Consider the following 14,922-nt stretch of genomic DNA (forward strand, 5'->3'; position numbering starts at 1 on the left):
CGGGAGAAGTTTTTTTAAAAAGGGCATTTTATGTTATTAGGCTGCCATATTATTTTCCCAGGTGTATTGTGAACCTGACTTTATCATGTGGTTGAGTTGCAAAATACTTATTTCCCAATTATTTCCTAATTTGGAAGAGCGTGACCCTCATCAAACACTCAAGGTGTATCTCACAGCATTTTTGCATATGAAACCTGAACTAATTTCATTTTTCTCTGAATAAGCCATTAAGCATTTTTGCAGCATAGCATCCATTGATCCAAAGAGGCAATTGGATAACCTTTCTGACCTTTATCAAACTGAAGTTGTATGCACAGTACTGAATTCATTTTTTTACGCTTGTGTGCCATAAAATGTCCTTAGATTCTCTTGTATGATGTATTATGTATTATGGTACAGGGACTTGCCAACCTTTCAAACTGCCTAAATCCTGTTCTGCTTTGGAGATGGGGAATGGCTAGGTTTTTATTCTGCCCCAGCCATTGGCTGAGCTGCAGTCATTGTACAGAACCCTAACTGTTAATGAGTATTGGTCTGATTTTATGGATTATGGGACCTCCCTGTACTGAAGATACGATGAAGGGGAAGGTGTGGTGCCCCTTCCTCTCTAGTCCAGCAAATGATTAACACAAATACTGGGAGGAAAGTTGCAACCATTCATTTTAGTTACACCCTGCTCAGCAGTGCAGGATACTACCGTATTTTTCCATGTATAACATGCCCCAGCGTATAAGATGACCCCTATTTTTTGGGGACTCCAAATTAAGGAAACGGGGGGAATCACCAATCACCCGCCAAATCACCGCTGATAATCTCCTGCTCGCGGATGCCAACAGGCGACCGTCCCTCCTATGCACTATCTGTGTATAAGGCGACCCCCAATTTCTAACTTTTTTTTAATAATAAAAAACATCGTCTTGTATGTGGGAAAATACGGTACTTACTTCCCTTTTAAGTCAGTCTTCCCATTTTTACAAGTCTCCCATTTCTCCAGTTTGCTTTGAAGAGCTTGCTGACATCCATGTCAAGTATGATGTTAACATTTCCCGCGGGGTTTCCAGCTTTCCATGCACTGGTCCTTGTGTTTACACACCTGCTCCTTCTTCCCCCTAATATTTTGGGTAGCGGAAAGCTTCCCATAGACATCCGGTTGGCCACATTGGAAACAAGCTGCCTGGACTAGATGGGCCATTGACGTGATCCAGCACGGCCTCTTTTATGTTCTTACGAAGTTGAGTGCCCTGGCATCTTCATACAGCCCTGCATTTCAGCAGTTCCCACGACCATAGCACCTCTCACTTGCCCAGTATCCCTGCAGGGTGCATTCTACAGGCTTATGCACTTATGCACCAAAGGTTTTAAATTTTTGTTTGAATATGAACTAAATTCTGAAATAAGAGCAAAAGAGAACATTGGATACATATGCCTTGGCACAAAATCTTCAATAGTTCGAGTCTGGTTTGTATTCATTATCTCAGAACTCCAGACTAAGCCTGTATATTGCCTGTACTTTGAAATCTTGCCCTTACTTAAGCCGCCAAGTGCTCTGCTCTTTGATTGGAACAGTTTCCTCTACAATAATAGTTGCATTCCCCACGCAAATTCTTATTCCTTCCCATTATGAATAATCGCCTCCAACCAAAATGTGCAGAGGTCATTAACTAGTTTGCCAGTGTGGAAAAGGTTCCCCGGGGGCCTTTGAAAGCCACAACTTTAGCGTTAGACACTTGCAGATACACATAATTCACCCAGTTTAGCATATGAACTGTGGTCAAATGGGTGCATTAAAATTAGCTGTTCTCTGATAGTGCATGCCTGTGAGTTGCATAGTATAGTAGTCACAGATGCCTGAACCGTTTGATGCTGGAAATTATGGTGGGATGCTGCTGGTTGTATTGTAAAATACAAGGCAGATGCAAGGAAAATCCTCTGTGTCAGTTGATTTTGATACTAAAGTGAATGACTACCACAATTTGCACCTCTGAGTTTCCAATAAAAGTTGCAGGGAGGGGCTCCTGCCATAAAAGTTATATCAAATTATGTATAGCTGCCAGTGTTTCTTTTGAATTGTGCTCCCAAATTATGTCTGGACTGCATTCAACAAGCATTTCTTTCCTTTTAAATTTGCCTTCCTTCCCCCTCCCCACCACCCCAGTATAGAATGCAGAGATTCTGTTAGGGGTCCATGGACTCAGGGCTGTGAAGTAATCTGAAAGGAATGTTTGGTTGGAAGAGCCACAGCATCGTGCAGTGTAGTGCAGCGATGGAGAGAGAAATTAAATTCATCATTGGGAAGTTTTCTAGAAGGAGGACATGTTATGGATGCAAAGGTTAGCCAGGCTCCATTAGGCATACAGTGGTACCTCAGGTTACATACGCTTCAGGTTACATACGCTTCAGGTTACAGACTCCGCTAACCCAGAAATGGTGATTCAGGTTAAGATTTTTGCTTCAGGATAAGAACAGAAATCGTGCTCCAGCGGTGCAGCAGCAGCAGGAGGCCCCATTAGCTAAAGTGGTGCTTCAGGTTAAGAACAGTTTCAGCTTAAGAACAGACCTCCGAATGAATTAAGTACTTAACCTGAGGTACCACTGTATTTCAGAAGTTTCTACCTTGATTTTGGGAAATGTTAGTTAGTTGATTTCTTGTTTCCAATTGGATTAGAAATTCACAGTTCTGTATTTGAGTTCTTTTCTTCTTTTTCGTTTTTATGGAGGAACATAGGAAGCTGCCTTATAGCAGATCAGTTTTTGCCCAGTGCTGCCTGTTCTGATTAGCTGTGGCTTTTCAGGGTGTCTGTCACTCCTCCCCATTTGTTGATAAAACAGTGGGGGGGGGGAATAAACTTGAACAAGATTGGAATGCAATCCCTTTTCTACCATCTTACCAGTGTGTTCATGAATATGTGTGTGGTAAAAGGGACGCAGGTGGCGCTGTGGGTTAAAGCCTCAGCGCCTAGGACTTGCCGATCGAAAGGTCGGCGGTTCGAATCCCCGCGGCGGGGTGCGCTCCCGCTGCTCGGTCCCAGCGCCTGCCAACCTAGCAGTTCGAAAGCACCTCCGGGTGCAAGTAGATAAATAGGGACTGCTTACCAGCGGGAAGGTAAACGGCGTTTCCGTGTGCGGCTCTGGCTCGCCAGAGCAGCGATGTCACGCTGGCCATGTGACCCGGAAGTGTCTGCGGACAGCGCTGGCCCCTGGCCTCTTAAGTGAGATGGGCGCACAACCCCAGAGTCTGTCAAGACTGGCCCGTACGGGCAGGGGTACCTTTACCTTTACCTTTAATATTGTAAAAATGCAATATGTGATTCTACACAATTGTGTGATGGTTCTTTTTGGATGGTATTTTACCTGCGTGCCAAAACAAGTGTGCACATTAGTAAAACCGTCCAAAAATAGGTTCACATTATTATGGATCTTCCTGTACTGTTTTTTCAGTACAAAGGTGCATTAAGAAAGCAGTGGGGAGGGAGATGCCTCAGCTTTCAGCTCATTTGCAAACTGTACATGCTGTAATTTCAGAAACTTAGAAATGAGAGCTAGATGGTGAAAAATCTAGTTGTAATTTTTTTAAAATAAAAAAAGTAGTTAAACTAGAGACCAGGAGTTAAACTCTGGGCAGAGCACATCAGAGGAAATAACAGAATGGAATAAATCCTCTCATCCCCAGAGTCCATTATGAAAAAGAAAGGATTTTGGCAGATACGCCTTTTCATGCAGAGATGGGCCTCTGGGTTGGAAGGAATCGTGGAAGTCAACTTGTCTAACACTCTGCTCAATGCAGGATCTACATTGCAAGGTGTGACTACAAAATCCCTGACATTCGTTCAGCCTCTGCTTAAATATCTCCAATGAAGAAAAGAGAGCTGACTGCCTCCTGAGGCAGGCAGTTCCGCTGTTCAGTGGCTTGTACTCTTAGGAAGTTTCCCGTAAGATTTAGCCAAAATTGCCTTTCCCACCATTTCCACTTATTTGTTCTAGACTTACCCTCAGGAGCAACAGAACACAAAATTCTTCCATTTGCTACATGAAAGCACTTCAGATATTTGAAGACGGCTGGAATGTCTCTCCTTAATCTTTTCCAGGCTAGATGCACCCAGGTATTCTTTAATTGTTCCGTATAGGATTTGGTTTACAGATTCTTCCTCCTAGTCACCCTTCTCAGGTCATCATACTAGTTCAGGGGTCTGCAACCTGCGGCTCCGGAGCCGCATGTGGCTCTTTTACACCTCTGCCGCGGCTCTGGGGCGGATACTAGCGAGGGGAGGAGGCGCATTGTGTGCCCTGACACTCCCCACTGTGACGGGCGCTGTACTGGCTGTGATGTCGCATGGGGGGGGGCGTGCGTTAGTCACGCACTGTCCCGACGTCCACCTTCCCACCCGCTGTCAGATCGCGGCTCCAGAGATATATTTGTTTTAAATGTCGCAATGGTTTTGCGGCTCCCAGTTTTTTTCCCCTTTGGAAACGGGTCCAAGTGGCTCTTTTTGTCTTAAAGGTTGCAGACCCCTGTACTAGTTGCTATTCTCAGTTTGTGTCTTCCTTAAATTGAGGGGAAATCTTCATCCCAAAAATTTGCCACCCCTTCTACACAACTACTGATGGTCCAACGGTGTCATTCTGGTCACCCTAAACAAAGGCCAAATGGCAACTGCTGTGTCATGTGCAATTTGGAGATAGATTAGCAACCATCTACCTGAAAGCTAGAAAGATACATGAATAAAGGCAAAGCAATTTGGTAACCTATTGACGCTTGCTAACATTATACATTAGAAAACCATGGCTCACTCTCACCAAGTGGAATGGGTGACTTGGGAAATAGTCACAGAATATCCATAAAGGATGGTGCTTGCAATGTAGGAAGTTGCGGAGAAATGAGTTATAGACAGAATTAACCCTGTAAATTGAGCCAACAGCTTTGTCTATCATTGGGAGTTTAAAGAGGCAGCTGCCTCCAGCTTACAGAGTTTTCTGAACCTTTGCTGTTTAGAGCTTTTGGCTCATACATTCATTTAATTTGGCAGATGCTTCCCTCTCTCACCGATGGAAGCCAAGGCACATCCCCCCCCCCCTTGGCCAAGCAGTTTGGTTTCATTTATCTGATCTCTCATCATCCTTGTTATTCCCAAAGGCTCCTGCAGCCTGAAAAATCTAAAACTGATAACTGGCTTGTAAGCTGAAAGCTAAGAACAGCTTAAAAAGGGTAACTGGCATGTTTCCACACTTTTGAAAGGGGTCATAAACCAGACTGTTTTTCAAGCCGAGACTTCTCTTTCCATGATGTTATGTGAGCAAGAGTATATTGTATAGGGTTGGTGTGCAGTTGCGGCATATACAATACTGCTCTGATCAACATCTGAGCTGTAAACTGGAAAAACACCAGTACTTTACTCCTCGTTAACGCCAGCAGTAAAGTTCTTCACTTCTCTACATTTCGCACTGCTCCTATTCGTAGACTGATACTCCTTTGCAGTGTGAGGATGCTACCTTTTCAGCGAGTCTGCTGATGCTGCTTTCGAAATGTTATTTTGTGAAAGGTTTTCTTCCTTTGAACACAGAAGTAACAATTAAAGCTGAAACAAAAATAATCAGGAGTCCAGGACATTGCCCTGTTAGAATCCTAACATCAGAATCCCAACATCAGGGTCATATCTTAAAGACACAGCCCTTTCAGCCACCTCTACATTAAGGATTTAGAAGATGTGACAAAAGGGAGTCCCCCATCATTTGATGTTCGGAGCAGATAAATAATGAGCTGCTTGCACTCCCTTTAAGGTTCAGTGTGACATGACAGACCCCAGGGCATATGTGGATCTCAGAAGGGGGTCAGTGATGACGACACTTAATGACTCTGCTTCAGAGCAAAGCCAACATTTGTGGACCTCTGCCTTTATCTATAGCAGCTATTAGATGGTACAAGCCTCATATTTCCTGGACCACTACTGTATCCCCAGAACTACTTTCCAGGCGTGATTTCTTAATTTGTGCAACTCAACTATGATTCTTCAAATCTCATCATGGCTCTGTGTCACTGGACTGTGTCCCACCACACCTCCAGCTTCTGTCTTTGCAACGTTTGTAATGATATTTTCAAAGCACGCTGCTTCTATGGGTGGGCCCTATATATGCACAAGCACCACCTGACCTCTCAAAAACAAAGGCCTCGCAGCCGGGTACATTATCTGACTGCACTGAAGGGGACTGTATTTGAGCTGGCACAAATGTCCTGTGCATATGGACTCATTCATGGATGCAGGCTGCAGCCCGCATCATCATGCAGGTGTGTGTGTGTGTTTATGAATGGACTCTAGAACTCCCAGAACCAGGGAATGGCGAAGCTAAAAGGAGATGCAAAGCAACCTTTGCCATCAGGTTTCTTCTGGGGCCTTCATTCTGATGGTGGCTTGCGGTTACGATTCAACGAGCAACTTTACCCCTTGCTTGTCTATGCTGGAATTTACACCCTCTACTTCTTTTTCATGTACCTGTGGTACACAGGTGCAGCCCACTGGGATAGTGACATAATCCTCTGTGTAGACATAGCGTCCTCCGGTGCACGTCGTGGTTCGGCGCAAGATGACTGCTGGCATTAGCACCGGGACACTCCGGAAGTGGAAGTTCTCCTCCCCGTAAACACCAGTCAGGCAGCCCTTGCATAGGCAATAGGCTTCAGGGATGTACTTTGGATACCTTGCCGGGTCATAGGAGATTCTGTGCCAGAGGAAAAGAAAAGGGACTCAGTTTGTGTGTCCTCTACCGTCTCCCAACTCCTTGTTTTATCCCAGCTGGAAAAGATTACAGCAAAATGTTGACAGTTGCTTTGCACTGCATTAAATAATGTTTTCGTTATTATGCCAAGGAGAGGGGAGGAGGGGAACAGCTGCAGCTCTTAAACACGGCCTGCTTATTTGAAAACTTGGAGAGAGAAACCCTTTGGACAGCTCCCTAAACGGATCAGCATCTGAAACAAAGGCATGCTCAATTTCCTCATTCATGCAATGGTAAGGTGGATTCATTCGGCTCAACTCTCTCATAGCCGACGCACATCAATAGTTTGCCCGTTTTCCTTCCGGGGATTCTTAGCTGTAGAGGGTATGTCGTCTCTGTTCTTCCACACATCTTTAGCACTAATGCAGTGCCTTTGTTGTAGACAGAGTTGGACCCCTTTTTTCTGGCCCTGCTCCTGCTCGTTTTTAACAGCAGGCCCAAAGTTCTTCCCTTATCACTCTTTGCCAAAAAATGAAGCAGCTTGAGGAGGTGGTTCTCCAACAAAACAGTCCTGCTAACGCAATGAGTTTTAGATGCGCAATGTTTTAGCTGTGATCCCCTAACCTCTGCACCCTTTGTGTGCCCCCTAAAACGCTTCCAGGGTTCCCCCCCCAAAAAAAAAACCCTCTGGAGCAGATTTACCCAGGGAGCACATGGCAGGAGCGGAGGAGAAGGGGAGAAGTGCCATGTAACAGCCAAAACTCCTTCATCTCCCTTCCTTGACTTAGCAGGACTCAGTTACACTTATGAAGGACTCACAGAGCTGCAATAAATGTGTAGTTCTGTCCTTCGTCATAATAGGGGATATAGGTCTACTCACAGGCAGGCGATAAGTACCTATTTGTAAAAGCAAGGAAGGCAAAAGCAGGTTTAAATAAGAGGTGCGGAAATCGGATAACCTTTCCTTTTCAGAAGCTGTTGCTGCTTGGAAGCTCACTAACAAATGCGGAATGGAAGAAATTAGGCGTAATTCAAAGCCATGCTTGGGGACATGTTTGGCACAGAGCTGCAGCATCACATAGATGGATGCTCTGGAAAGAGGATGAACATGACCTCTGGCTTCAAATGGAACACAAAACTAGATCCAGGTTTCTGCAACTCATGTCCATATGTGAAGCAGAAGCAATTTTTCCTGAGAAAGCTCGCTTTTTGCACAACCAAGCTTCATTGCCTTGGTGCAGAAATGCCCCCTTTTAAAAAGAAAGGCTTTGGTGCCTTGAGCTATCTGTACACGTAGGGAATCCCTGCCCGCCTACAATAATAGAGGTGATACAAGTATAGTTATATTTATATAGCATTCTAGGAAATAGTAAGCCCTGAGAAAGAGGCTCACATGCTAACACACCAATGAGGAAAAGGGAAAAAAGGTGAAGCAGGGTTTTCTCAGTCCAGTTTTTTCTTCTTCTGGTAAATGCCATGGTGCCTAAAGACTGCCCGACAGTCAGTAAATCAACTGGTGCAGCTTTTTACACACATGCAAAAAAACAACAACCATGAAGGATAAACAGGGTCTTCACGGTATGACTGTGCTTTATTGTAAAACAGGCTTTTCCATTTGTGACACGGTGACTTTCATTTAAAGAATGAATAGAAAAAGATCAAGGTGTGCTTTTTTTAATGAGTGGCAGCCCTCCGCCCCCCCACTCAAAACCCTATTAGTGCTTCAAACTCCACGTACCAGACTTACTTAAACACATCCACCCCATATAAAGATGACCAAATTAACCTGCTATAGGAGAATGGTCAAAACAAATTTATTGCACGATGCTCACTATTTACCATGGTTTACATTTTCTAAAACATTCTTAAGCTGTGCAAACTAGCACTTTGGGAAGGGAAGGCCACTTTGGGAAGACCCATTTTTATCCAACTCTGATGCTGATCTAACCAGAACATATATTTGTGCACCTGGAATTTGTATCTGGAGTGCCTGAACGTACAAAAAAAAAAAAAAAAGTCTAGAGAGTAAAAGAGAAATGACTACCTTTTAGATTTTTGAAATGCATGTACAAATCGGTTAAAGGCAAACAGGACTGAGTCCCAAGAGGTTATCCAATTCCATTTGCTATTGCTGTTAACAAAATTATATTTGCTTCAAACCTTAAATGTTTTGTTGCTCAGTGTCAGGAGTGAATTAATAGTGATTCAAGATGACTGTAGTCTGCCTAAGCTTCCTACAAGTTGGACTCTGTTCAGGATGTCTGGAATTAGTCATTAAAAATACAGAAGAGGAACGTGAAAGCAGTAGTGCCAGTTTGGGCCCTATAGAATGGAGGCTGCAAAAATAAGTGTTACCAAGAGTCAGGGAGCTTAACGTTGCAAAATACTTGTGTGCCTCCCTTGAGAGACACTCAATAAAAATATATGTCTTAAGCTCGGTCTCCTAAATCCTTTAACACTTCTCAAACTCTTTGAGTGGCAACTGAAGCCTATTTGGAATTAGGTCTTTGAAATGTATATAGGAAGGAGGCTTACAGAGAGACACACCATTGGCCTATTTAACTCAGTATTGTCCACACTCACTGGCTGCAGCTTTCCAGGGTTTCAGGCAAGGGACATTCCCAGTCGTACCTTCTGCATGCAAAACATGAGCACTACTACTGAGATATGGCCTTTCTGCTTAAAGTTTAATTGATTTGCGATAAAGAAGATCTCTTCCTGCAGATCAGAATCCTGATAATTATGTTTTCTTTTGTACTTTGCTCACTTACTCAAGCCATTCAGACTAGTTTAAGTAAACTGTTTCCTTACACGCAGGCACCTCTAACATTTTGACCATTTTCTGTAGTCAAATTAACATCCAGTGAAATAAAGAAAAGAAAAAAGAAGGCAGTGGCTGCAGTCTTAAGCATGCTTACCAGAAGCATCTTCCACTGGATCTATTGGTACATCCTACTGAACAGCAAGGTTTAGGCTCAACATATTAAGTTAGATCGCTGAGTGCGTTATAAAGAGCCCAAATGCTGTTGCCAATCCAATTTGAGAGGTGGAATTTTCAGCACAGAGCATGAGAGTTACGATGGCAGTGTCATTTTTTACATGCAATTTGTTCCAATGTATACCTACAGGTCTTTCCAAATGCTTCCACATCTCTGCATTGCTCCACATGATCGTTTCTGCAAGCGAATGGCCCTAAGTGACCTGGTTCGTCTACAGTAACACTGGAGAACTTCTACCTGTGTTATGTTAGCTTTCCCTTACAAGGGCGCAATTTCAACTGAACAATCCCTTAGGTGTGTTCTTTGATGAAACACATTTGTGGTATTCTGCACCTGTGTGGTGGCTCTGCATCTTCTAAGCATGCTGATGCTGATGCTGAACTACTGCCAAATCAACCTGCTGACGTAGTCCTAAGGACTATGAGCTGAGATGAATTGAATTGAATTACACATATGGAAAGGCAGTGCATGCCACCACAGCTGATAGGGGGAGGCAGGCATTGCTGAACAGACGCCTGGCATTGCCTGCAAAGTCCTGTGCAAAAAAGGGCCACCTGATGGCACTGTGATGTTAGCTGATTGACCGATGAGTAGCCCCACCCATCTGTCATAGTTGGCTTGCATGAGTAGGTGGAAGAATGATCTGGCCCAGTGGCCAGATCCTGTTCCCCACCTCTGCACAACAGATCCAAAAAGGCTTATGGCAGATCTGTCTGGCATGACTATCCTACATGTGGATTTCAGCAGATGCCTTCTATCTCTTTTGTGAAATAACCCAGTTGCCTGAGCTAGGAATGCAGCCACATGGACTGGACGGAGCAGTGATAAATGGCAGCGTATCAAACTAGGGTTAGGTGTCCAGGGAAGAGCTACAGGAAAAGACTTTAGGCCTGGATTTATTTACCATCACCATCATTAATAATAATCTGGACTCTAAACTGGTCAGGCCAATGACATCTGGAGATGACATCACAAGGGGGAGCTGGTGAACAAGTCAGCGAGGAGATGAAAAGTAATCAGGAGGGGCCCATGCGGAAGGGAAACAAAGGCAGGCGAATTCGAGAGCGGGACATCTCAGCATCTGTGCAACTGGATGTGGGAGAGAGCATGTGCAGGCGAGCACAGCACAGCTCTCTCAAGGACCGACAAGATCAGCGCTAATTTTTCAGGGGGTACTCAAGTGTATGCACTATTGGCACTTCTTTCTTTAGTTGTTAAAAAGTGCGGCACTTACTGTAACAACTTTATGGTGAGTACCAGCCCCTGTTTTCTAGGGGGGAAACCACTGGACAGCATGATGGCATTTGAACTGGCCTCTCAGGTTCCAACCTGTTTATGGGAGGCATTACCCACAAAGAAAAAGTAAACACTTTTGAATTCTCCTCTCTGGTACTTGGGTACTTGCATCTACTTAGCCGGTGCAAAAGAAGAGCCACTAAACAGAAACCAGGGTCAAAACGGCTTAATCCTATTTCTGGTTTTGTTGACTGCCCTGATTAATCAGAACTGGAGACTGAAAGCTGTTGCTTAGACTAGGCACAGATGGGACCAGGACTGTGGACTCGACTTTTGCTTCCTAATAGAGCCCTGTAAATTCAGGAACAGAACCCAGCTGAACATGCGCTCAGTATCAGAGCTGAGCTCACAGTACTTTTAAACAAAAATCAACTCTTTGCCTTCTTCCAAGCTTTCTTCACTTAAGCAGCCTGGGGGGGTGAAGGGGGGGGGGTGAGAAAGCTTTTCCCTTCCTGCTATTGTTACACAATGGGAAAAATAGAAGCCCTTGTAGATCTAGTGCAAATCACCCAGCTGATCTACCAGTGGATCCTTCCAGAGTTATTTCCTGCCCAAGATCTATATATTGTAGGTCAACCTCATGTGACCTTCAGTGTTAATATTATATTAACATTTTTAAACTACCCAGGCAAAGCATAAGTACTATTTTTGATATTTCAGTACAGGATATACAGAGCTTCTGTTTAGAGCGCTGGCATTCAGTTTGTATTCTTTGTAAACATTGTTTCTAAATACATAAAGTTAGTTTTAAAATACCATATTGAGAAAACAGCTGTTTTTAAAGCTAAACCAGGCAGAAGACAAACCACATAAGCCAATGTTTATTAGTAGCCATTAAAAAGACAACATTTGCATTTCCCACAAAGGTATATAACCAAATGCAAATGCTGCTATTTATTCAGAGTATTATAATAATAACAACACACGTTTTTAAAATTAGAAACTGCCCCACTTTGGATGCATTTGCTTTGAATTCTGTTCTTCCTGTTGTGACACCTGTATGCACATTTAAAATAGCAGCTTCCCAGATGCTGCTAAAAATGTGACAGCCTAATTACTAGAGATCAGAACAAGACACCCAGACCCTGTTCTGCTCACCTGTCCGGCTGCTATTAAGTTGGGATGGGGGGGGGAGTGAATCAGCTGCAAGCACAGCTCTCATAGTTCTGCCCTAATTTTTAAAAGTGCAGCATTAAGCAAGGTCTGTCTCATGACTAATTTCCCCCTTCAAATTCAATAATCAGTAGTTCTAAGAGACCAGAAGAGAGATGAAGAAACGGCCTCAATAGGTTGGTCCTATTAGATACAGGTCACATGTATGGTGTCTCCTTAGGGGAACCTGTGGCCCCCCAAATGTTATAGGGACTATGACCTCCGTTACCCCTAACCACTGGCCATGCTGGCTGGGGCTGATGGGAACTGAAGTTCAGTGACACATAGCCACAGCGCCATAGGTGGAGAGAGAAGACATCCACACAACCCTACTTCACATTTTAAGCTAGGGAGTGACAGATGAATTGCGCTCACATTACCTGTAGGACCAAGGAGAGACGCTGTTGAGGTTGATAGGGAGTCGGTATACCTTGTCCGCAGCTGATCTGCCCCCTGCTGGACAACTGGTATTGTGATCTTTTTCCAGAGGCTCCAGCTGCAAGGTGTGATGGAAGGCGCTGAGCATCCCTGCTGTGAGTCTCCCGTACAGCTGCTCCAGAAGCTCTTCAGGCCGGTCAGCGCAGGTTCGAGCACGCAGTGGGCGCTTGCTTACCTTGAAAGTCTCTAATCCAGGGTAAGGGAGTCCACACAAGAGAAGGCAGGCAAGCACCCATACCTATAACACACAGGAAAGGAAAACATATAAAGGATGCTTCTCTAGGTGTTTGCTTCCCTGACACTTCCACATTTGAAGGAGGATAACAGGTACACTAGATTTAGTTCGCAAGAGAGATTTGCAATGGAATCTTACACATCTATTCAAAAGTAAGCCCTATCAAGTTAAATTAGACATAATCCAAGCGTAGGCATAGTCAGGATTTAATAGCCAGGGAGGAAGGACACCCACCTGCCATCATCCTCTGTCTGGCTCTAGCAGATTTGGAATGAAATGTCTCAACAACTCTTGCTTTAATTACTTTATTTTGACCCAAGTGCTCAGAAAACTCTGTCAAAATCTTTCTACAATTTCTACTTTTATAGTTAAGTATTTTTATTCATTTACTTAGTTGCCAACCCCCCCCCCCCGGCAGGTAAACCTATAAAGGTTAACTTTAACGACCTAGCCTACAATTGGTAAATCATTGGCAAATCATTTTTTATAGGAATTTAGATCTGTGCATATAAACTCATCAAACAGATAAATCAGCATTCAGAATTCAGAATTCAGTTTGGGAGTAACAATCGCCCATCATTCAAACAGGTGATGAGAGGAGGGGGCGGGGCGGGTATGGATCCCTAGATGTACAGCCTCAGGGTGATCAAAGTGGGATTTAGAACTTCTGGGCAAATAGGATCTAATCCAGCAAAAGGATTTAATCCTTGGTAGGCCCTTGAGTAAAACTGTTCAGTTCACATTAGGAATCACATTAGGAAGCAAGAAAGACATCATTCTGTCAGCTAAGTAGGTGCCATTGGCAGAGGATGACCAAGTTTAGAAATCCACGGCGCCCCAGTAAACTTGCACAATATCACACCTCGCCTCGCTGCCCTAATCCTTGCGTCTGTTAAATAATTACAGGTCGGGAGCCTCACTCCTCGCAGTTGCAACGCTTGGTCATAGAACTTGGAGAGTTGGAAAGGATCCCACAAGGGCCATCTAGTCCAGCCCCACCGCCTTGCAATGCAGGTCGTTTTAAGCTTCTACTCCAGCGCCAGCCCAACAGCGTCCTCAGCCCTGGTTTGCGGGGCGGCAGTGCGAGCGATTCTCCCGCTGCGCAACCGCGCATCTCAGCTGGCAAGAGGTACAGTAATTCTCTGCCCAGGTCACGCTTCCCATTCGGACCGAATTTAAAAGCTGCTTCGAATACTTTTATTTTTATTATTTTTTTTAATTATTTTTATTTCTTCTCCCTGTCCCGGGGAATCCTCAACCCAGCGACGCCCACCGGCCCCCAAGGACCTCTGAGGAAAATCACCCCGCGCGCCCCTTGGGAAGAGCTCCGCCGCCTCAGCGCGCGCCTTTCAACCAAATCCGCGCCAAGCCTTCCAGCCCCGCCGGCAGGAGCAGCTTGCGCGCGGGAAGTTTGCCCCGAGGGTCCGCGCCCTCCTTACCTTGGCCGTCTGCATGGTGGGGACGCGCGCGCGCCGGGACCCGGAGCCCGGCCAGGCGCGCGAGGAGCCTCTGGGAAGCGTCGGCGCGTGAAGCGCTTGCTGATGGCCTTGGCTCTGGCGGTTGGGGGGCGGGCGGGCGGGCGGCGAGAGGAGAAGTTGGAAGAGTGCCCCGCTTCGCACTGCGTCGCCCCGGCCTGCCGGTGCCAAAATCATTTTCAGCCACGGCCGAGGGGGGCTGCTTCGCGAAGGTTTTTTTTTTTTCCTTTCCTTCGCTGGGGTGTGACTTGAGCTAGCGGGAGGCAGGGGGAGGTTCTCCTGGCCGGCGAAGAGTTTTGCCGCGCTTGCTGAGGAGGAAAGCAGGGGCAGCCAGGCGCGCGCTGCAGGCCTCCTCGGGGTCCGCTCACCTGGGCCAGAGGCCTAACAGTCCTGCAAAAGTCAATGATCTAATCTCCCCATTGTACTGTAGCTCTTCTTTGATCCCCCCTCAACAATGCACTTGCAAATCAGCTGTCGCGCGAAACCATTCTGTGTCCCAGTCAGCAGAGAACGCAATGGGAAAACCGTAAGATGCAGCACGCTGTGCAAAAAGAATGTCAACCCCGCGATTCCCAAGCAAGGGATCCTCGTAGGCTTTCATGGCGTTGTTGTTGCTGTT

The 14,922-nt window shown here is 45.3% G+C and overlaps 1 protein-coding gene across 1 annotated transcript; it reads right to left on the minus strand.

The window, feature by feature from the left end:
- Window positions 1-4,991: 4,991 nt before the first annotated feature.
- IL17D (interleukin 17D) lies at window positions 4,992-14,922 on the minus strand. The gene is given in 4 exon segments (XM_081908101.1): window positions 4,992-6,418; window positions 6,420-6,711; window positions 12,536-12,831; window positions 14,268-14,922. Coding segments are annotated over 4 exon segments (831 nt in total). The 5' UTR covers window positions 14,481-14,922; the 3' UTR covers window positions 4,992-6,388.

Source organism: Podarcis melisellensis (assembly GCF_964234715.1).
Source record: "Podarcis melisellensis genome assembly, chromosome: 4".
NCBI lineage: Eukaryota > Metazoa > Chordata > Lepidosauria > Squamata > Lacertidae > Podarcis > Podarcis melisellensis.